At 38.4% G+C, this 24093-nt stretch overlaps 1 protein-coding gene across 3 annotated transcripts in view; it reads left to right on the top strand.

The window, feature by feature from the left end:
* Positions 1-24093, top strand: part of ADCY1 (adenylate cyclase 1) — a 161238-nt gene that overhangs the window by 42008 nt on the left and 95137 nt on the right. For all 3 annotated transcript variants that reach the window (XM_027742069.2, XM_039385872.1, XM_027742071.2), the window contains exon 2: positions 7758-7907. In XM_027742069.2, the coding sequence (XP_027597870.1) occupies positions 7758-7907 (150 nt within the window). The remainder of the gene's footprint in view (positions 1-7757; positions 7908-24093) is intronic.

Below are 24093 nucleotides of genomic sequence, written 5' to 3'. Positions count from 1 at the left end.
CCACTAAAGGTTTCAGACTAGCTTGGATTGTGTATGCCATCATCTTCGTGTATCTAGCTACTGCAGCTTAAAAAAAAATGATGTTCAGGTCAATTCTTGTGGGGGAACAAGTACTGGAAAGGAACCATGTGTTGCACATGGCAAATACAAACAAATTTTGGAAAACAGATTACTGTACTATGCTGTAATTGCATGAGACAGTATTATACTAACTAATATAAAAAAAGCTGTAGAATTCTGATCGATATAGAACAGCTTCAGGGGCTGATCATCTGGACTCTGTGAAGTAAATAATGTGCATAAATAAATAAAAATATTGGCTGCAATTTCTATAGAAATTGTTTGCAATGGATTTGGCAACATATTCCAAGTATTTTGTGATAGATAGCAGCTATTCATAATGCTTGGGAACAATTGCAATGTCCAAAAAACCCTAACCATAGCAAACTACCCCAGTTACAGAAGTGTACACTAGTACACTTCCAGTATACAGTCGAACAGAGGGTTTATTTGTTCTATGATGGCTCAAAATACACTGTGAAAGAATGCAAAAGATAATTTGGGCAAGAAATTTAAGTAACTGTCCGGATTCCAGTCAGGACACTATTGATTTTTGCAGTAGCCAGGAGGGGCATGGCTAGGTCTCGGAGGTCATTCTGTATCCCCTCACATAATTTCTGAGGGCAGGGGAAGGGCGTGACAGGTGGTCAGGGGTTTTGCTGGTTTCCCTGTCATGAGCAATTATGTGTGAAATGCTTGCCTCTCTTGTGCACTCTGTCATTGATGTTGCTGCTGTTACTGGTCATTTCTTATTTCATTGGTGTTTCCGGTAAATCGTTCTTATCGGAACCAATGATCTTTGCCTTTTGTGTCTCCAATTCTCCTGTCCAACTTGCCCCAGGAGGAGCAGAAGGAGGAGGAGGGAGTGTGAGAGCAGCATATGGAACACAAAATTGAGGAATACCATTCCTAAACCACAACACAACATTTGCCTGTCTCTTCTCAGCACTAAGAATTTTGGGGAATGTGACATATAAGTCATTAACAAGAATATTTTCACTTTTTTCTGGGTAGCTCTTTGTGTCAGCTTTCCACAGATTGAAGTGACTGAGACTATATTATTGCATTTAAGGTCTGTATTGTGCTGTGAATCTGTTACTCACTCTGGAGTGCAGTACCAAAATATAACAGCAAGAGAAAGCTATAGCTGAGATGTCATATCTGTCATATCTTCTCTGAGAGGCATTCATAGCCTCTCACATAGCGAAAAACCATGGAGATCAGCCAGGTTTATCCAGACTTTATCACGGATGACTGGGAAATTATTTTTGTTTCATGTGTGATATTTTTCAGACATTCTCTTCTGAATAGCCCCAGCACTTCTGTGGGCTTTGGATAGAGTTTCTTACCTTATATATAAGTAACCTCTAGTTATCTATCTGTAAGGTCTAGTTTGATATATGGGAAAATTGTTGATACTAACCTCAACTGGGCTTATGCATACAAATATGAGACCAAGAGAAGCAATTAATATTGCTCACATATTACCAATAACCAACTCACAGATGTGTATCAGTAGGTACAAATTAAGTATAAAAGCAGGCATGAGATGGAGATAAATAGTAGCATTTTCCTTTTTTTTTTTTTTAATTTATGAAGTACAGTGTTATGCTTGGGAAATTTCACACAGTATTGTTGCAGTTCCACCATCCACTTGTAACAGAATATTACTTTGTGTTTCGGTTCTTTTTTTTCCCCTCAAAGTACAGCTTTTATGAAGTCATTCATTATTTGGAAAGGTTTGAAGTGATTGAGAAGTTTTGCTTAAAGGTATTTCAGCTTGTATTTTCCATCCAGTCCTTTACTTCTTTTTTCTAAAATTTCATATATCACTGTTCTGTTATAAATTATGTGTAAGACTTTTGTATGATATTTTTCCTATTCCCTAAAAATCAGTTGTCTTTTATTTTCACTAAAAAAATCAGATAAGAACAAAAATTCTTGTGCATAAGTGCCTCTTTCTGTCTTTCTAACAAATAAACAACAAAATCAAACAAAAAATCTAGGCGTCTTGGTAAATCAAAATAAAGATTTAATTTGTTGCTATTTTGAAAGGTATAAATGATAGAATTGTGAGTTCCTTTCAGAAATTCCCTAAGAAAGGTACAACAGAATCTCAAAAATAGGAGACTGAAATTAACGTCTAGATTCATGTCACACACTTGAGTACTGATGAGGAGAAAGCTGACACTCTGCAACTTCAGCCAAACAAATATTTGGTATCTTATGTGATCACAGAGTGGATTTCTGTGATACATACATACAACACATTCTGCACATACACTTCAGAAAAACTGGCTGTGGTTTGTGGACCTAGCATCCTAGATATCATAAAAGTCTCTCTTTACCTGTATGGTTATAGACATCCCAGTGCTACTCTCCCAGTGCTACTCGTCTTTTCCTCAACAGTGGCATGTGCACTCATTATCACTGAAATAAGTGCTCACTAATTCCCTCTTAGAGTATTCTGTAGATTCCTGAGGGGTGTGAATGGATGCGCAAACCATGGTGAATAGCACAGTAGAACAGTATTTCCTTAGTATATACTACCAGCCAGTTGGGACAAAAACTTAATAAAAGAAGAATATTTAATCTAAATGGGAATACAATTATTTGGAGAGAAATTGTTTAGCTGCCTCCTTTGGTAGGAGGCTGGGCTTTTTGGGACACTGTCAGGACCTGAGGAGAAGTTCTCAGCTCCTGTGATACACCACTTCAGCAATCAGAGGGAGCAGATGTAGTAATTAAGTATTCTCAAAAAAGTTTTGAAGTGAGTTGGCCAAGTGAATTACCAAACTTAAAAAACATGTCAGGATCAACAGGCAGTTGTGCATTCTCCTCTATACAGTCTTGCACTGTAAATAAAGCACTGCCCTAATGATAACATTTTCCATAACAGGAGAAAGAAACTACTTTTGCTTAAACTCTTTTTCATTATATCAATGATTTTTATAAAGGGCACAGTCTTGCCTTGCTTTTCAAGGATTTTAATGGTGGAAGCACTGACTCATTTTTGTAAGCTGTTCACAACTTTTTCCTTAGAGACATCCCTCACAATAGACAGTCAGATTTTAACATGATATATTTCATTGCCATATCTCTAAGTATTTTGACAAAATGCCTAAATGTTACGTTGTCAGTATAGCAGGAACAACAATAATGGCACAGAAATTACTTGCAGTAAAATTCAATTAAGAGAGAAAACTGGAAGTAGAATTCAGACCCAACATAACTCTCATCAGGTATCTGAGGGTTAAGACTTACAGGACTTGCACTGATCTTATTTTTTCTGCAAATTTCAACTTTCACCTGGAAATGCTGGCCATATTTCCTGCATATTCCATTCTACTTCATGAGTTGTCATGAGAACTCAGGCTTCTCAGATTAAACCAAATATTGATATTACCCACTAAATTGTAATTCTGGGAGTGGTAACTATTGAAATCCCTTCTCAGTCCTACTCACACCACAAGTCCACCTATTAGAATGCACAGTGAAATTCTGAGGGAGTCTGCTGAAGTTTCCATCACTAATAATTTATATTTCTCATTTAGTCTACTTCAGTTGAGCATTTCAATATCTATCCATACGAATACCACTTTGTAATTAAGTTTTCTACAGATCCAAGAGTCATTTACACCTCTGTGAAATAGCCACATTTTTATGAGACAATTCTGTGATACAAACAGAAAGCTACTCCCCAGTGAAAACCAGCTGCAGGTTTCAACTGCTTAACCTGATAGCAGAATTAATCTGCTGAGTAAGCAGAGTCCTCTCAAAAGGCAAACAATAAATAAAAATACCGTAGAAGAATTTTTCACCATTTGTTTGAGAAAAAGCATGAATGCACATACCAGGATTCTTGCTTAGAAAGAAAAAGAAGTGGAGAATAAATTCTATCTGGAACAGAGAAAAAAGTTTCAAAAGACTCTTCAAAGAGTCTCTCAACTAATCCCAAGGGAGGTTCAAGAAGTGGGAGGTGAATATGGGGAGTAAAAATGAAATATTTAATTGAACTCCTCAAGCTCTGTGTATGCATGGGCATGCTACATGTGTCTTACTGCTAGAATTATTTCTCACTCCTTGATGGGTGTTGCTGTATTGCACAGTTCAAGTTCCCTTCCAAAACAGAGACTCAAAAAATTAATGGAGAAAAAACCAGGAGAGATAGACATTTGGTTGAAATAATTGCTGAAGCTCTCAGTCCCTCTTCACTGACTAGGCAGCCCACAAGAATTTGCTCTCTATGTTGGAAGTCTGCCTTTGGTAACACCCTCACACAAGGAACCATGCCAAAATTCATCCAGTGACAGGAGCATAACCTACAAAGGACTAGAGAAACTTAAAGCTCAGGATGTTCATACTGAAGCACAGTAGATAAGTGGAATGCACAATACAAGGTTCAGTGACAACAATAAATAAAAGAAAATAATTTTAGAAACAGTCTTTCATGATCCTGATACCTCTTTTTGTTTTGTTCTGGCTGACCTGTAATCTCATTATGGATTGAGATAGTAACATGGTTTGAAAATTTGCTGCATAAAATTGTCTTTCAATCACTTTGTGTTGCATTAAGGAAATTGTTCCTTTGATGGTTATGGTGGTGGTGAAACCTGAAGAGCGCTCTTTTTGCTACTAAGCAGTAGTATAGTAAATAATGGAATAACACAAAATTAAATTCCTTGATATTTCAGCAGTTCTGAATGCCTCTGTACCTCTTTAAAGTCCCTTAGTTTTAACAGCAAGTCTCACAATCTTTCATGGAATTACAGCACATAATGTGTGAAAGTTATATATATAGATGTATGTATATGTGTAAATATAGAGATACATATTTACATATTAAAATGGAAGGGACCGGAAAATGGCACACATCTGATAAACATAGAAAGAGTAGTATGTAGTTCGCAATTGGGGGAAAAATAGTAATTAAGTAGAAACAGATTGTGGAGGGAAGGAACTCTTACCTCAGGAGATAATCTGCCCTACTTTCTTTTCTCACATTTTGAAATCTATGAATCTTTTACTTTACTTTATCACTTTGCTGATTCCCTGCAGGCCAGAGCTGACAGCTAAGCCTCTGTTTTATCTTAAACTGTTCAAAGCGTGTTGGAAAATGACCTACCCTACTGAGTCTGAAAGTGGCAGGAGCCCACCTACTGGTTACCCCCAGTCCAGGTGATCACTGTTGCTTGGAGTGAAATCGTAATGATAGTCCCAGAACAGCTGGCAGATTGTTACAATATATGGTCTTTTACTGCTTCCAGTTGAAAACCAGAAACGGAGTTGACTTTTTTTATTGTCTCTAGAAGTAATTATTTCTGTCTTGAGCCACTCTGATATCAGCACATAAGGATAGTTTCATCCTGTGTTATTCACAGCTGTTTTGTATTTGACAAGGTCAAGTCTGTTTATTCTGTGGGCTCTCTTCACTGCCTTTGAATATAACCTTACAAATCCTTTCTATTTTTATTCCATTGTGCTTCTAAGAATTAGACTTAAAATACTGTGTTGTCACTACACTTTGGCATGATAAAATGCAGGGATAAGGTGAGTGTGGCCACATTCATGTCTTTAAAAATAGGATTCTACTGGAATTTCTACAGTCATTTTATTGCAGTAGGCTTTATCTTGTGGCAAAAATTGATATATCTCAAACAGTTCTCTGTGACCAAGCAAAATAAAGCAGAATAGGAATTGCAGACTGTTTATGTTCATAAACAGTCTGCAATAATATGCTGGTGTATATTATTGCAGCTGAAATAATATGCTGGTGTATTGCACTTCATCTTCAAATTTTTACAATGTATATTATTATCAGAAGTGGCATGTAAGTAACTGGTACATGAGATTGTTAGGTTAAAATTCATCTGATTCATGACACCTGTACCTACATTTTTTCAGTCTCCAGAGGAAGCTGTAACACTATTCTTCACTGGTGTAAGTTCTCGTGAGATAATTGTTTCTTTTTGGATAACTGAGAAAAAAAACCACTAATGCTAGGCACAGCTCCTTTTATTGTCACAAGTAATCTTTTGATTTTGTGCTGGTGAAAGTGTTTGCATGGAATTTGTTGTTATGTCCTGTTAACTAATAACGAGCAGGTTTGAAGGTAAGAGAAAACTTGTGAATCCATGAAGATCTGGAGAACTCACCCAGAATGAGTCTTTCAATTCTCCATGCTATTCTGAGATCACGGGAAGTGGAGATATATATTGACATTAGCTGCACTCAACAGAAAATTCCTTTTTATTTTTGCACAGTGAAACATTTTCCTAAGTCTCTCCAAAAACATCAGGGATACCATTTTGGATCTTTTCTTACCATGGTGGCATACTGGCTTTACCATCAAGCCTTCAGCTCTAGCCCTGTTAGCAAGTATTCTCTATAGCATCAGTAGTTTTATTTTTCTTAAAATTTGATTGTGTTGTTGGCACAGCTTGACTCACTATACTGTGTACACAAGAGCAGTGGTCTCCAATTTACACTAGCAGATCATGCAACAGAGATGTACTAGCTTGAAATGTATACCTTGAATTAGGAAACAAATGTCAATTTTATGGTCTTTTTGAGCCATTTTAGGTGCATAGAAATATAACATGAATTGTGTTACTTGCTGTAATGTCTTTACTCTTATTATGCCCACTCTTGGTCAATTTATGTGCCTACTCACTTCTGAATTTTTGGAATTTTTGAGTCCCATGAACCCTTATGATGCTGTGATAGTCACTACAGTAAATGGGGAGGATGGGACTGAAAATATATTGGGTAAACAGGCCTTATTGCCTCCTTACTAAATAAACGTTGCATTGCAGAAGTTACAATCTGAAGACATGTTTCAGACATTAGAGATATGGTGAGAAACATGAACAGGATTGCCTTAGGGAGGTTGTGCACAAACCACTGTTGAGTTATTTAGTTAGTTAAGTAACTTAAAAAAAAACAGAAGGACAATTGAGTTCTTTTATGTGTCTCATAAAATCACTGTTTGTAGAAGTAGCTTCTAAGTAATTCATGGTCCCTGATTACAGCATTGTGGTGGGGCTTGGTCTGTGCCAAGGGCCATCATTTGAAAGGACTCAGTGCCTTCTTAGAGGTCTAATGCAGGATGGCATCAACAATATTTTGGATGATTTCTCAAAAAATACGGTATGGTTGCTAACAGTACATATAGGGGAAAATAAGCAGTTTTCCAAGTGCAAACTATGCAACATAAAAGCTTGGAGTACCTAGGCATACATTTTGATTCAGTCACAGGGTTGTCAGTGCCTTGCTTTTCAAGTATAAAAAAAGGGCCAATAATATCCTTATTTTATGAAGGCATAGGAAAATAATTTCAGTTTTCTGGGTATTTTGAACAAATACTGAGGATACTGTTCTCCTTAGGTGGACAGATCTGCCAATGGGCTGATGAAAGAAATTATGATGAATAAAAATGATAAGCTACAGATCATTGTAAGAGAAATTAACTTCAGCAGATGCAAAATTCTCTATTATCAATATTGCTTGCCCGAATTTGTGGTAGCTACTGTAATTGTTTCACTGCAGGAAGAGTATCAGTGACACGGCTAGCAAGGCAAAATTTTCAAACAGTTTTGTTTCGTTTCAGTTTGAATATATATTTTACTGAATAGAAATATAAAATAAAAAATATGTATTTTAAAATATTCGTTTATTTTTCTTTTTTTTCCTTACAGCTCGTGGCCAATGCAATCCTTTTTGTCAGTGTAAATTTGTATGGGGTCTTTGTGAGGATTTTGACAGAAAGGGCTCAAAGGAAGGCATTCCTTCAGGCCAGGAACTGCATTGAGGACAGGCTGAGGTTGGAGGATGAAAATGAAAAACAGGTCAGTTTCTAAACTTTATTTATTTTTCTCTGTTTCTCCTGACATGACTGTAGTTATGTGAACTGAAGCTTAGGACATTGCTGGCAAGTATATGCTAGGGCGTGTGCGCATTTGCATTGTAAAGGAAGCATGCTGCCTTCCCCCGCCTGCTTCAGCCCTTCCTTGCGAGTGCATGCATACTCTTCACTCTTTATCTGCAGTGCTCAGAGAGGTGCAGGCTGACCCCACAGCTATTGTCAGCTCCAGTGCCAGAGAAGCTGTATTTTAGGGCTGAGTCAAATCTAACATACTATTGTAATCTAAGATCGTGGTTATTTATCTACATAGATGTTTTTGGGTGGATGCTAGATGTGCTGTAAATACTTTTCTTCTGGCTCTGTGTGTGCATGACACCTATTAAAAAAGCCAACATTTTAGGCACAAGGAGTTGCATTGATAACTGAATAAGTGTAATTGATAACATGCATATATTATATGCATTATATTCTTGCATAACTAATAACAAAATCAACTGTGATAGCAATCTTTTCTCAAAAATGACCTTAGTAATTTGAAGGTTTGTTTCACACAATGTTATCAATCAGGCTTTCAAACAGATTTCAAAACAATGAGAAGAAATGTTATATTATGGAGCTTGCTGTTGTTCCTCACAGGTCTGAAGCTTAAACCTGCCATGATCTGTTGGTCTGTAAGATTTCGTCTAGATTTTTCTTTCGGTAGAGGTGATAATAAAGGGTCATGCTGGAATATTTAGATTGACCTCCATGGAAAAATGGTTACTTATGCCAATAAAGGACTTAAGTGATATTAAAACCTTGTAATACAAGATGTCAGGGTCCTCAAAACTTCTGTACCTCATACAGTTTTACTTGCCTTCACTTGCAATTTCTCTAGCAAGTCTGTTCCTTTGTGTGGAATAACACAGGTCCTTAAGTACTTTCTGTTATGAATTAAGTGCATGAGTTTTTATGACCTGAACATACTCTGTAATAAATAGACGTCTCTTGGAACAACTGCATATCTTTTCTGGCTGTGTAAAGACGATATCAGGATCAAAGCCTTTAGGTTTAATTCTGTCTTTTATAATTCAAAGCTGCAGATTCTTAAAGGCATAAATGTGCCATAAGTGAATTTCCATGGGATTTAGACAAGCCTGCCATTTGTGCCTTTGAAAACCTCCTTCTGAGATCCAACTTGAAAACAAAATTGATTTTTGTGTTTCTCTTGTTAGCATGTTAGCAGTCTGTCTTATTTTATATATTATCCATGCATATAGAAACACAAGAAAGTGAAAATATTACACATAAATACCATTATTGTTGATAGTATACCTAAATAATCCTGCAAAGATTCTTCCAATGCAGTTTACAGGTCAGGGAGGAGAATACATTTTTCTCCTACACTTGTGAACTTAACTTTATGCAGCACAGTGTAAAACTTAATACAGTAGTGATATATGCTAATTAGCTGTCAAAAGTGCCACCAACATACTTTCTGTCTGCTCTCACACTACATTAGCATACCTATAATCCAAAATGCTAAAACCTTTCACTGGTATTTCTGTGCAAGTCTCTAACTGGATAGGAAAGAACATTCTCCTGGCCTTTGAACATACACAGCTGTCTGAAGTTTAAGTGTTGACTGTGTGAGACAGATACCACAGGTGAAATTGTATGTGAGTTTTCTTCCTCTGTGTCCTACTTACGGTGAATTCTCCTCATGGGATGCATTTGTAGTAATAGTCCCATGTGACAATTTTGATAAATGTATTTTCACGAGCAGGAGTGAATATGTTGTAGTATTTTTTGGACTCATGCAGGAATTTTCAAGTAGGTTTTGAAAGTGTTGCTGGGGAGAAAGAAAGTCTCTATTTTAAAATTCAGTGTAATGCTCACCCTGTTATCTGTTCTCTGTGGTCACAACGAATAATTGGCCATGGTGGTTGCATCATCCATTTGTTACGTTGCCAAATGTTAGACTGCAATTTCACCTGAAGTGAAGGCAAAGAACCAAATAAGTTTTAGACAATGAGCAAATAATTATAATCATTCACTTGAGACAAGCTTCTTCTTTTGTTATCTATAACTCTCAGTTGCAAGACCATCCTCTGCAAAGCAAACAGTTAGGAATAAATATTGTGAGGTACGTTCTGTTCCTTGGAATTATGCTTGTTTTGTTCCTACTCAGTCAGAGTGCCCGAGCCATTCCCCTCACTCCCACTGCACTCTCTCTGTTTTCACTTTCTTAATTCCAGACCATCCTTTGCCCATACAGCAAGCAAGGCATTGTCACCTATCTCCCTGGAGGACTCCCAGTGTTAGACATCCCAACCAATCCTCCAGGCAGTACTTCACCCCTTCCCAAGTAAGAAAGAGAGAAGCAAGTAGGAATGGGGAATGGGGGATGTGTTCAGCATAGAGAGAGAAGGTGTCTGCTGCTGATTGAGGCTGCTAGCCATCTAACTTGGAGGGGAAACCAATAAGGAAGTTGTGGTTCACCACATATTAATTCCAATCATAGTGGCTCTTGAAGTGGAGCTGTACTCCAAGGAAGTGATACCATTGTACTTCTGAGACCATCTTAACTTGAAAAGCAACAGGATCACTGTCTTTAAAGACCTGCAGACTCCCATTTTCCCAGTGTCTTTTTCAGCATGTGTATAGTTTTGTTCTCCTCACAGTTTTGTGGTGGTGAATTTCACTCCAATTATGTACTAATTAATACTCTAATTATACACTGTGTGAAACAGAACTTCCTTTTATTTGTTCTAGACTTGTTATCTGATGACTTGATTTGTTTTGTGATATATTACTAGTAATCATCCTATAGTAACCTCTTTCATGCCACTCACAACAGAGACTTCTCTTATAACCCTTCTCATCTCTCTTTCCAAGCTGAAGAACTGTAGCCTATTTGGTCTCTTGATTTTTGGAAGCTATTTCCTACCCCAATCTCACCAATCTTGTAATGAATCTTACTCACATTCCCCCCACTCTTGCACTGACAATATTTCTATGCACATTCATGCATTGAATTTTGGGATAAAGCATATAATTTCTTGGTGAAGTACACTTGTTGCAGCATAGACTGATGTAAAAAATGCCTGTTGCTTTCATATGAGGAAGGCTGGAAAAATGTTTGACTTCATGCAAACCTTCAAAGCCCACAAAACCAACTTAGATATCTTTACTGGTTATTTAATTGTGTAAGTACATGAAAATATGTTTGCAAAATAAAGACCACCTTTCAAGTCACTTGTTTAGCTCTTTCTTTCTCTCCTAAATGTTACTTTTTTTCTTGCTCACAAATAGAAATGATGGTGGAAAATCCACTGGAGAATAGTAAAGTCTCCAGAATGGGGGATTGGCTATCTTAAAAACTAATTGTGAAATCACATCTAGTTTCTCAAACCACTGGGACTGGAGAAATGTGTTTATTGGTGGCATCAGTCTTTCATGAAATAGTTGTGTCATCCACTATGATGCATGAAATTTAAGTTTATTACAGGATTTATTGTAAGAAACTGAAAGAAGCACTAAAAATGAGGGGAGTTAGGAGCACTGGGCTGAGACAGCCACTCTGTGTCTAGCTTCAGAGACAGAAGCCTGCCACTCCCAACTGATCTAGCCAGCTTTGCTGAGAGGGTGGATTGTTCAACACCATTCTGCTGCAGTAATGGTGGTTCTGGGAGACAGACTAGCACCTTGGCGTTGGTCTGCAGAGCTTCCAGATCATGTGCAGCTAGCTAAATTTTTCTTATGCAATGCTGAATTGTGTGTGCAAATGTCTGCATGCATATGTGTATGCATTCCAAGTATCTTCTGCAATTTAGGGCAATGTCCTTAAGGTTGCATGTAGTAACTGGGTCACCACTGAGTCAGAGATTTGATTAATAACTATTCACAGAAATGGGAAAAGGTGTCAACAAAAGATACCATGATTCTCAGAGCAGAATACTTTGAACTGCTGCTTAGTATGTCTTGAGTTCAAATTCCCTGCTGGGTTCAGATCCCCCTTCAATACAATTTAATCTAGACATTACACATTTTGTATATGTGTACTTCCCCCTGTACCTCTGAGTAAAAGGACACCTGCAGAAAACCTCCAATGGTTTTGTCTGTTATGTTTAATTTCAAGTACTCATGAAGAAAGAGAAAAAATTATGTTATGTTTGAATAAAGCAAACCATGTTGGACTTTTGTTTTGGTAATGGATAACAGTTTGCTGGGGTTTTTATCCTTTCAATTCAGCAACCAACTGAGGAATTTGTTATTTGCACAGCCTTATGCAGAAGTAATTTCTAGAGTGCCTGACAACATGCTTATCAATACATAATCAGGTTCTCCTCATGTTTCCCATACTTTTTTCCCTCAGGATCTTGTGTCTTTTTTTTCATTACAGTGCAGAAGAAAATATGAAATTTATCATTAAAACACAGGCCTTGTTTCCATAACCGTTCATACTGGCTCAGTACATCAGCAAATCACCCTGCAGCAAAAATTTCATCAAAAATTTCTGAATCATGTGTGGATGCAAAAGCATGTTCTTGTCAAATTCTCTAGTGTGCAACAGGAAAGTGATCCTGATTTTGCACAAATTACAGGGTGAAAAATGATACCTGATCCTCTACAAAAGTTAGCCAGTATAATTCTTGAAAACATAGGTACACTAATTTTAGCTGACAGGTACCACATTAGTGCTGTGTTCTATGTTACAAGGAAGCTTAAAAATGGCTTTATTGTGTCATCAAACCACAATCTTACACAGAAAAGTCCACCTTCAAAAATCTATTTGTTCTTTATTAGGATCAGGGAAAAGAGAAAATAAGGAGTGTTGCAATTTCACGCTGTCTGTTTGAGCTACTGGACTTTAGGCCAACTTGTGCAGGCTGGCCAGCAGTGCCTCCTAGCCAAATAGCAGCAGCAGCAGAGATGGAAACTTGTCCTTTTGTCTGCTTTGTTTGCCACATTTGGCTGCTTAGTTCCTTACGTGGAACAGAGATGAATTGTTGACTACCTTCATCCTGCTATGTGGCACCCCTCATCCATCTTCCACCTTGCTCAGGTAAAAGGAGTCATGAAGGTGCATTTCTCCCTCCCACACAACAGTAATTGCCCAGAAGATTTCTACTGACCTGCACCTGTTAGTCTCCAGTCTTGCAATAGTCATGCATGTGTCTTGCAATAGTCATGCATGTGTCTAGCCTTCATAGAGCAAATAAGTCTGAGGGCTACTCAGGTGAAATGAAAACCTCCAGGTGGAAGGCTTCAGCTTCAGCATGAAGCCATTAGGAATTGCTTGTAACTCCTTGAAAAGCAGGGTGTAGCAAACAAATAAATGTGTTCTAATTTTACAGCTCTATTGCACTTCTTTTGATGCAGGATAAACATATCATCTGAATGTGGCTGGGGCAAGAAGCTGCATTGTTTGGCATGCCATCAGGATTTCTCTTACTTAACTTTGGCCAAGTAAAAGTGAGGCTTGTAATCTAACCTTTTAACCTACAGGCAATAATCTTCAGTAGTAATAGACACATCCAAGGGCAGTTCAGTCCTTCTATCCTGAACTCCTAGCTAAACACAGGATGAGGCTTTTCCCTGGGAGTGGCTACAGGAGAACACCTAAGCTTAGGGTTACACAACTGTATGATAAGAGAGAATGGTACCTTGCTACTAGACTTGAAATGTCAAAGTGTAGAAACGTACAATAAAGTGAGTAGCATACAATAAAAAACATACAGTTGTAAATCATACAAAGTTCATATTTTTAACTGCATTGTCATATTACTCTAACCACATGCCTTTATTTTGCAAAATGTACCGTAAGTCTATAAAAGCCTTTAAAAATCCACATTTATAACAACACACCAGATCACTACAGTAACAACTTGGTTTAACTTTATTTAATCCCCTGAAAGCTTCCTCATGTTAGTAAATGTTGTGGTTTAACCCTGGATGGAAACTAAGCACTCACTCCCGCCATTGGTGGGATGGGGGAGCGAATAGGAAAAATAAAGGTAAGAAAACTTATGGCTTGAGACAGACACTTTAATAGGTAAAGCAAAAGCTGTGCATGCCAGCAAAACAAAACAAGGAATTAATTCACTGCTTCCCATCAGCAGGCAGGTGCTAAGCTATCCCCAGGAAACCACAGCTCCATTACACGTGACAGTCACTTGGGAAGACAAATGCCGTCACTCTGAATGTTCCCTCCCTCTTCCTCCTTTTGCCCCCAGCTTATATGTTGAGCATGACACTATATGTTATGGAAAATCCCTGTGGTTAGTTGGGGTCTGCTGTCCCAGGTGTGTACTCTCCCAGTTTCTTGCACAGTGATGATAAAATGAGGACAAGTAGTAAAAGCTTTTAGGTTTTTCTAATCTAAATTAGAAAAATTCTAGATTTTCCAAAGCAAAGCATTATTTATACCTTAGTCTTTGGAGATTCTGGCATCTATTCCATTTTACTGTTTTGTGTTCTGATTTGCTTTCACATTGCTGTATTAAAGGCATATGTGGTCTTTGAAAAAGGAAATGCTAACTACTTGCCACTTAATGTCTTAATTACATTAATTATTGCTTTTGACTTCAAGTTCCTGTGTTTTTTTTAAAATTCTAGTCTGCTTACACCCACTAGTGAGCTCAGTTTCTATCACTAGCAATCGAAAATGTTATCTTTTGTTCCACCACTGGCAAAGATCTGTAATAAGAAAGAGCATGTACTGATATTGAGTGGCTACTGCAACTCTAAATATATGCTGCATCAGTGGTATGATGCATGGTATATATGCAGTAGTGGTGTGAAGCACCAGGGCTAGCCCAGCACTGTGTCCTTAATGTTCCATTGATTCTCCCCTGTTCTGGAGCCTCGACTGCAAATTGTGTCTGCTCTAGGAGCAAGGAAAGAAGACTGGAAATTTCAGTGGCCTTTCTCTCCCTGCTCCCCTCTGCTGGCTCCATTTCTCAGCAAGCTGCCAGAGGAGATCATGGGGATTTGCCACGTATCTGTGTAGAGTTGGTGGAGATATCTAGGTTTTGGAGGAGCATGCTGAAGGAGAATGTTCATGGATCAGAAGAAAATCAGGGAGTGCCACGGTCCCAGTACCAGCTTGAACTGAAACATGTAGCATATTCTTCAAGAAAAAAAAGCACTAGCTGGGGACTGGAGGATTAGCAAGGGCAGAAAACGTGTCTACTTTGCTGAAGGTTGAGCTCTGTGGCTTTCACTTCATGAGGAATATATACTTGTCTAATTGAAGTATTCAGTGTTACATCAGTGGAACAAACCAGATATGGCTGTGGACCGGAAAGAGGTGCACTTGTAACTGTAGAGGAAACATAGTATACCGGGGCAAGCCAGTGAAGATAATGTCTACTCTTCCAGGGGATACCATTGGTAAAGCTGATGCTGCTTCTGATTCAATCTTTCTAGCATCTTCAGAAGAAGAGATGCAATAGCAGGATTGTTGTTCCAGTCCTGTTCATGATAGAACACAGGACTCTGTGTAGCACTTCAGCCTCTAGCAAACCTGAGCTCACAGATGTAACATCTACAGGCCTCCGTAGGCCTCCTGTGTTCCCTCTGATCATGACACTGGAAGATGGTTAGTGCTCTTTCTGATAATTTTTAAGACCCTTCTTTATTTGAATCAGAAAAGCCTTTTAGTGAATAAATTAAAATTTTTGAATTTATGCTTTAAGTGTGCCTTTTTGTTTTTAACATATATACTCAAAATATCTATGCATATAGTCAGTGCTACCATGAGAGGATTTTTTCACTCAAAGACGACACCTAGCCTTCCTGACTCTGCAAGACAAGGAGCAAAATATTTTCTTTCTACAAAGAAAGATTTAGAACAGTATGTTCAGTGACTGTTCTGTGCCAAAATTTCATCTTCACTGATACACCCTAAAGAACTTGTTTATTAAAATCCTACTGGAGTGTGATAGGTAGAAACAAAGACATTAATCTAACACTGCTGGACTTGACAAATACCTGTCCCTGGCAATGTACTGCAGAAATACTGTTCCTTCTTCCCTGCCAAGCGTAGGAAGGTTTCAAGTTATCTGCTCTAGAGAGTGGTCTGATTATATCTGTATGGCTACTTGCCCACACTATTGTGAGGGTAATAAAGATGTCTTAACTGTAAAGGCACTGATTGGTTGTGAGAATTAAGCTTATCACTCAAGTTCACTTTCAGTAGGAAGATTTCCATTAACTGAGATGAGTATAATCTTTTTTCTGTCGAGTTTCTGTGATGGTTATGTGGATACATTGGATATTTCCAGTGAGGTTTCAGAGGAAGTAGATACTAAAGATATAAGGTGAAAGTCAAAAGATTAATGGTAGTTTAGATGCTACAGTATATATCTGGTGTCGACTTCGTTAGTTTGCCTTTCTGGTGATTAATCTTCACTAGATGTATTTCTAGAGCATTCTGATTTAATATATATGAGGATAGCTAGGAAGACAGGCTATGCTTTTTGTATTTCTAGCTTCCTTGTTTATTCTCATAGCCTTTCTCAGCTCTTGTTCCTGTTTGAACAAGATTTGTGGAGCTGATCTCAAGTTACCCTACTATCAATCTTCCAGTTCTTTTTAGGGTAGTGTCACATAAATACTTCATAGACATTCTGCAATCTGAGGGTATTTGGTGCTTTTTTACATGCAGAGGTTTCCAACTCATTTAGCTCATGTGCTTTTGTGGATGGTACATAAAAGGTACAATGTACTACTGAGTTTTTCCTCATTGTTATCATTCTCCTTCTTGTCTTGTGAACTTTGTGCATTCAAGCAAGGTCTCTTTATGCCCACTCTCCATCTCAGTGCTTCTGCTTTTCATGCTGTTCATTGCCCTCTGTTTTAGCCAAGACTTCATGCTCCTCTAATTCTTTCACAAGGCCTCACCACCTCCATTGTAGCTAATAATGTTCTATGTGGAAACTATCAATGCCTTGTTAAACACTATTCTGTTGATGCATCCTGCCTTTCTTTTATTTAAACAAAAATAATCACTTAACCATGGAAATATGTTAAATTGGTCTGGTATAGGTTTATTCATTCTGAAACCTTCTTGCAGTTCATACATAGTATATTGACCACTTCCCATAGCTGTGTGTTGTTAGCCATCCTCTTACTAATCAAAATCTGTGCATTAGATGGCATCTATATGGATGGTCTTTTATGATTATTATTATGGTAATGACTTGCTGATTAATAAAATTTTTCAAGAAATCTCAGGAACATTCTGAAACATTGCCACCTTGTGGCTTCAAAAAGATCACCATCTTTAGCAGTGCTTTTTCATGTACTCATTTGGAAGAGAGGGCAGAGCATAGTTGAATTTACAATAATTCGCTAATTCTGTCTTTGTTTCTCAGCTTACAGAAAGTCTAAATGAATCCTAGTATTTTTACATAAAATTGTTCTTCCATGCATTGCACTAGGCTTCCTTTCTCTCTCATTTTTCTGTTTTTCCTTACAGGGAATTAAAATGGATGTGCAGTGTAACATACGGATGACAAAAACTGTAAACCTACTAGGAAGAAGCTTTTAAAATAACTCAGAATTGAGCTTATTATGGTATAATTAGGTAGCAGGTGGTAATACTTAGGATGTACTTTGGAGTTTCTGCTGACTAAGTAGAAGCTGAATCTCAAAATTATATAGATGAGTTGACTTTGAAACAGTAATATTAATGTTTTATATGCATGTCTGATGCTTGTCTTCTCTGGGGAAAGAAAAGGTTTTTAATTATGATGGCACTTTCCATTTAAGTATAGTAATAACAAAAGAAGATCTGTGATAGGTTGCAAAAACTCTTGGGTTAGATTTCATGTTTCGTATTGTAAAAAATCTTGTGTAAATGATCAAAATGCTCCTCCTTTTCCTATTTGTCATCATTGTTGGACTGTTACTATAATAAACAAAAATATTCATGTTTTATCAGCCAAGAAACAAATATGTCAAACCTGGTTTTGTTATTTTTTTTTCTCCATTTTTAAAGTCTCTATGAAAATGCAGAAAACAGGATTCCATGGGTATGGAGTCTTTCCTGAATTATGTGGCTCAGTGGTAGGCACTGTGAGAAAGGACTAGGATCTGGAGAGTCATCCAGAGTTACTGCTTTCCCCAGCATGAGATTGGGAACCTCCAAGTCCCATTTAGAGCAAGTTCAATGAGACACAGCTCTCTACCATCCAGGTTAGGGCCCAGGCTCCCTGATGGGTGAGGGCAGCAGTGCTAACACACCTGTCTGGAAGGAGGAGTTCAGGAGGAACATAATGAAGCTGACTGAAAGAGACAGAGTTGTATCCATTACAGACCTGTTCTCATGAGACTGAAAAACATGCAAAGCAGTACATTTCTCTATGTGGCCCTTCAGCAGGTCCAGACTGTAACTTCATTCTCAAAATGAATTCCAATAGATGTGCTGTCTCAGTTTAATGAGACTGAAGTGTTTTGCTAAGGAGGATGAGTCATGAGCAAGACCAAACTCTTCCCTCTAAGCTATTGTAAAGCAGAAATTAAGAGGCTCCAACTGAGGAAGTATGGAGAAAGAAAAAAAAATAACAGCCCTTTATTAAAGGATATATGTGTATTGGCAGAACAACAAAAGAACACAAAAACAACGATCCTGTACCCAAAAGTCCCCCTCAAAAAGGGAAACAGTTCAGTACTTTCCGCCTTTTGGTGCAATTCCAACCACGGCCAGCAGGGGGCGCTGTTGGATCACTGGAGGAGCAGACCCTGCAGTGCTCGGTGCTGGCCAGCAGGGGGCGCTGTTGGGCGCTGGCAGTCACCATGCGGGGCCCTGGTGTGTGGGAGAAGCCGAAATGGAGATCTTCCCTCCACATTGAGAAGGGGAAGAGGAAAAGGGGAAAAAAAGGGGGCTTTTCCCACAAAACTCATGCTGTCTGCAGCTGGCTGTGGCTGGGATTTTCCCACTTTCGTCAATGGACATAAGCCACAGCCAACATGGGTGCAGAGGAGGAAAAGAGCGACCTTCTCCCCGAAAGGTTCCTCTGCAGGTGGGTCAAGCCTCTCTGATGAAATCCGAGCAGGTCTGGGCTGAGGGCAGAACAGGGTGCAGGAAAGCGGGGGCAAACAGGGGCCAGAAGCAGCCAGGTGACCAGGCCAAAACCAAAGTGAACCTCAGACCCCTCTGACACACACTTTCCCTGAGTTAGGGCAAAAGTGAAGTGCCTCCTGTTTCCAAAGAGAGAAAAAAAACCAAACTACTCACCCCACCCCACGGTCTTCGAAGGGCCATCAGCTTGGAATGGGGATCTGTTGGCTAGTTCTTTTGTGTGGGTCAGTCACCCAAGGCAAACTACCCTCCCCTATTCAACATCTTTCTTTTACAGCGATGCAAGGGAAAGAAAAATTCCCTGCTTGGTTTTTTAGAACAAATAAACCTATGACATATGCATATCCAGTAGCACGAAAGGAAAAGGAGAAATGAGATTCAAAGAACCAGAGAAAAATAACGGCCTGCAGCTCTGAAGCAATGCTACAGTTCCCTTGATTGCTTCTCTTCAGTATTTCAGAAAAAATGACAACTGTTTCTTTTGATAAAGTAATCTACATTGACTATAAATAATATTTCCATTTTGTTTTCTGTATATCTCACATGATAAACTACAGGAATACAATTTAGCATGGAGAAGCACAGCAAGTGTATCCAGCTTATGGGTAGAAGTTTTTGAGGAGTCATCCAACTGCACACCACACAGTTGGGAAGAAAGGAGAGGATGCTGGCTAGGAACATTTAAGATATTATTTCTGTGTTTGAGCCTTCTTTTCTGATGAAAGGAGAGTGGATTCATGAAATGATTTACAGCTTGCTGAAGGAGCTTGAAAATGTAGCACAGTCATTTCCCATACAGATGTCAAAATGAATAATTTTGTACAGTAGGAATAACTGCATAGTGTTGTTTGGGGAGCTGCATGAAATGATTCTAAATCAAGGTGAAAATTTCAAAGGACTTTGAGAAAGTCATAAGTATTTGGAAGAAGCAGTAAAATAAGAAAGAGAATGATTTTCAAAATGGGAAGAGAATGAGTATCTTCATTTGGAAACGGGCACAAGAAATAAATTGGGAACATGCACTGGGGACTCCCACAAAAGCAGAGCTGGGGTGCCTGTGAGAGAGGCTGTCTAGGCCAGGGATGGGGATAGGAGAGGGAGTCGTGCTGGGAAGTGTCCAAACTGAAGAAAGCTGAAGAGAGTGTTGGGGCAGAATAGAGCCTGCAGACAATGGAATTTTTTGCTTCAATAGTCTCTGCTTGCTTCTTTCTGCTCCTCTCTCAGGAAAGAGAAATCGCACAACTGCTAGAGGGTGCTTGAGTCCCCTGGTATTTTAGAAGCCACACTTGTCCATCTTTAGCAGGATGGCTTCAGGCCTTCCCAGGAGGCTGCAGGCACCCTGCACTCCTCATCCTTTTGCTGCTATCTCACTTGGTGCACAACAGTCAGAGAGGAACTCTGAAGGTCATCCAGTCCAATCACTCCCTCAAAGCAGGACTGCCAGCAACACCAGGTCTGGTCAGCTTTGTCTTTGTCTAGTCTAGTGAAGTCTTGAATAATTACTAAAATTTTCCCTCAGGTCCAACCCAGAGTGAAAGTGGCAGTCCAGGAGCTTGAACTTACAATTAGATTTGAGAACGTTCCAAAGAGCAAGTAGTAATATAGAGTCTTTTGGCCATTAACAATGGGGAACGCTTTTTTTTTTTTTTTATCCATTTCTCTGCTTTTGTGTATTTTCCCTCTTTGTCATGCTCGTTGTTGACTAGGGCCAAGGTAGCACTGAGCAGTTCTTAATTGGCTTGGTAGGCACATTTTAACACATCTTGGAGTCAAAATGAATGTTTGTTCCTTCTCTAATTTCTAGTTATGCTTCATTGCTGTGGGAGAAAGAAATCTGGATGTTTTTCTAGATTGAGTGTCCTTTTCAAAAACAGCTATGTCTTCATTAATAGTGCAGAAATCCTCGTTAATGAGGATGAGACAATTGGCAGAGGCAACCCAGTTTGGCATTCAAAATCCCAGACTAGGACTAGGAATGTAAAACATTGCGAATGAGGGAAATATAGGTCCTCATCTATAATTTTCTTTTCATAGTGAGATTTGTGCAGGGAATGCAAAATCATTTACTGACAATTACAATCTCAGAAAAGAATCTTTTTTTTCAGCATGTTCACTTTAGACCATGTTAATGATGAGTGAAGATTTACAGCAGGAGAAGAAGAGAGTACAAATTCCTAAAATAGTGTAAGTTGGTCATAGGGCCAAAATTTAATTTTCTGGGTAGAAAACAGCTATAATAATCCTAAACAACATTGTGAATCAGTGCAAAAGGTAAAAACGTTAAAACATTTTTGTCTCTACTAGACCTATGTTTAGGAATATGTCACATGTTTAGGCTACCTCAATACAATATCATTTGTCACCATTAAGAAATTTTGCAGCATGAGCATTGTTTTATTTTGGTAAAAGTTGTTGCTAATTGATTAGTGCTCCCTGTGTCACTTTTTCTATTTTTTTTCTTTCATCAACCGCCCCTGTAAGAGGCAACAACCACTCAATCATAAATGCCTGCACAAATATGACCAGTCTTGCTTTAGTTTTGTCAGCTGTTTCATTCAATGCAGCCATGCACATCTAGTTTTCATTTTATTCTGGTTTTCAGATTATTTTTGTAATCAGATAGCCATACGGGAGCAAATGAAAAAATCAGACAACAATGGTACAACTTGCTGAATAGAGATCCAGGTGGAGCCCTTTCCCAAAACTTCCAACAGCTATATTTTGTGTACATGAATTTACTCTTGCTGTTCCAAGACTGTAAGTCCTTCAGCATTCCTTAGCATTCCTGAAGCGCAATACCACTTTGCTCGACAAATGAGATTTTGCCCCAAACAGAAGAGACTTTTCTTATATTCTTTCCAGCGAGCTAAAAGCTATCTTTTGTTTATTTTCAATGCTTCGATACTTTCCATTGTGGGGTTCTTCCTCACATTTTTCAGTCTCCTCTTCAGTGACAAATCCTTACAGTCGAGATGCTGCTTCCCTTCTTGGTTTGAAAGGTAAGAAGCAGCTGGTCTTTGAGAAGGCCATAATTGAGTCTTTCCTTGCTCGGTGAGTCTGAAGCTTCTAACCCTCTTTGTAAAGACTCTACAATTCTTTTTCAGTAATCCATCTTTTTTTTTTTTCCCTCATCTCTAATGAAAAAAGCAAGCCACCACAATTTGATTAAGGATCTTCATATGCTCCCGCCAGGTCTTATAATTGTCAAGCTAACATGCATAGGATTCATCATTTTTGTAGCCTCTTTTAGTGCATCTGACGTCTGCACATTTCAAATCTGTCAAGTGCTGCATCCTGCAGCTCTGCAATGTTGCTTTCACAGTAATGATTCTTATTACTTCCCTGGATTCCATGCTATTTGCCATGCACTGCAGAAGTTATCTATGATTTTTTCATTCTCATCTTGTATTGAAATTGTGTTTGCAGACCATAGAAGAGATATTCCGTTAGCATTAGTCTCTGTAAAAGTCTGTTGGTATAATTTTTGTTTGCTTGTTTGTCTGATTAAGTCTGACTTTCTAGGAAACAGAAGCTGAAAACCTGATCTTCATAACAGTTTTGGAATTTAAATGGCAAAAATCTTGTTTAATATGCTCACTGAAGCAGAAGAGACAGAGAATATTTAGTCCTTATGAGACATTGTAAATTTCATATCCAGAACAGTACTTATGAAATTCCAGCATCATTTCGGGTTTATGCCATCTTAAGCACTAGAGAATTTAACCATCAGTCCAAATTTCTCTCTTGTATGGATTATCTGTTGCCTGATAGGTGGTCAGCTCATTTGAAAACCCCAGTTATATTTCACTTAAAACTGTAAATCAACTGTAAGACACAAGCAGCTGGCAACGGAGCTTCACAAGATCCACTGCTGACAAAATATTTGGTTGGGATTTTAATCCAAATTTTGGGTTACCCAAATACAATTCTGTTGCAGAAATACAAGCATACCTAATAAATTAAAATAAAAATTATAGTAAATACCATTTTCTACTAAAATGTGAGATGCTTTGATTAATCAGAAATTGCTATAAGCATATATTGTTAACAAATATTTAATTTCATCTTATTCTTTGCAATATTCTTAGTATATATATAAGAACGGTAGGAAACACACTTGATCCTTAACCTCAAGACAATGTGACTGCCACAAACATATGAAGGAACTTTAGTCTACAGTAAGTATCAGGGCAGTTCTGTAAAGTTTAACTTAATCTTTAGTGAAATAAATATTCGGTGTGTCTTCTTCCAAAAGAAACTGTAAAATTAGAAATTTTGAGTATTATTTAATGGTTTTGACTGGTGAACACGTGCACGTGAGCAATACAAAGCATTTGTCTGTGCAGATACCCTCTTCACAGTGTTAATTGTTGCTCCTTACTTATTTAATATCATGTGAATAAAAGAAGGATGTGGTTGGGCCAAAATATGCAATTCTGTGATGTCTCACGACTGCCATTATAGTGGCTCTCGATTGTCAGATAACAGAATCATAGAATAGTTGAGGGAACTCTGGAAGTCATCTGGTCCAGCCATCCTGGCCTCCAGGATGAGATCCTTCGTTACTTTTCCAGTACCCAAGGTGAAACTGACTGACCTGTAGTTCCCTGGGTCCTCCTTATTGCCCTTCTTGAATACAGAAGTGACATTTTCTTTCCTCCAGTCTTCAAGCAATTCTCCCAGTCACCATGTTGACTATCAAGAATGACCTTAGAACGGCATCTGCCAGTTCACTCAGTGCTTGCTGGTGCATCCTGACAGGGGCCATGGACTTACTTCTATCCAGTTTGCTTAATTACTTCCTGGCCTAATCCTCTTCCACCAAGGGTACATCTTCCTTGCTTCAGCCTTTCCCTTTGTTGTCTGGAACCTGGGATTCTTGAATCAGATTGGATGTGGTTATGTGAATTCTTTCAGACTGTTGCCATGGCTGAAACTAGCAGGTCTGATGGATACTACATTTTGTCTTTGGACAGGTCTTTGGAACTATATTTTAAATGGCAAGGATTTTCTTTGTGAAAATAAAACTTGAATAGGTATCCAAGGATACTTTACAGCACCTAAGACCAATAGATGCAGATTTGCCAGGTGATACCTG

Source organism: Pipra filicauda, unplaced genomic scaffold (assembly GCF_003945595.2).
Source record: "Pipra filicauda isolate LSUMZ 115617 unplaced genomic scaffold, ASM394559v2 scaffold444_size547326_pilon, whole genome shotgun sequence".
NCBI classification, from domain to species: Eukaryota; Metazoa; Chordata; class Aves; order Passeriformes; family Pipridae; genus Pipra; species Pipra filicauda.
The sequence above is the reverse complement of the archived record's forward strand: the minus strand, read 5'-3'. Positions and strand labels throughout refer to the sequence as shown.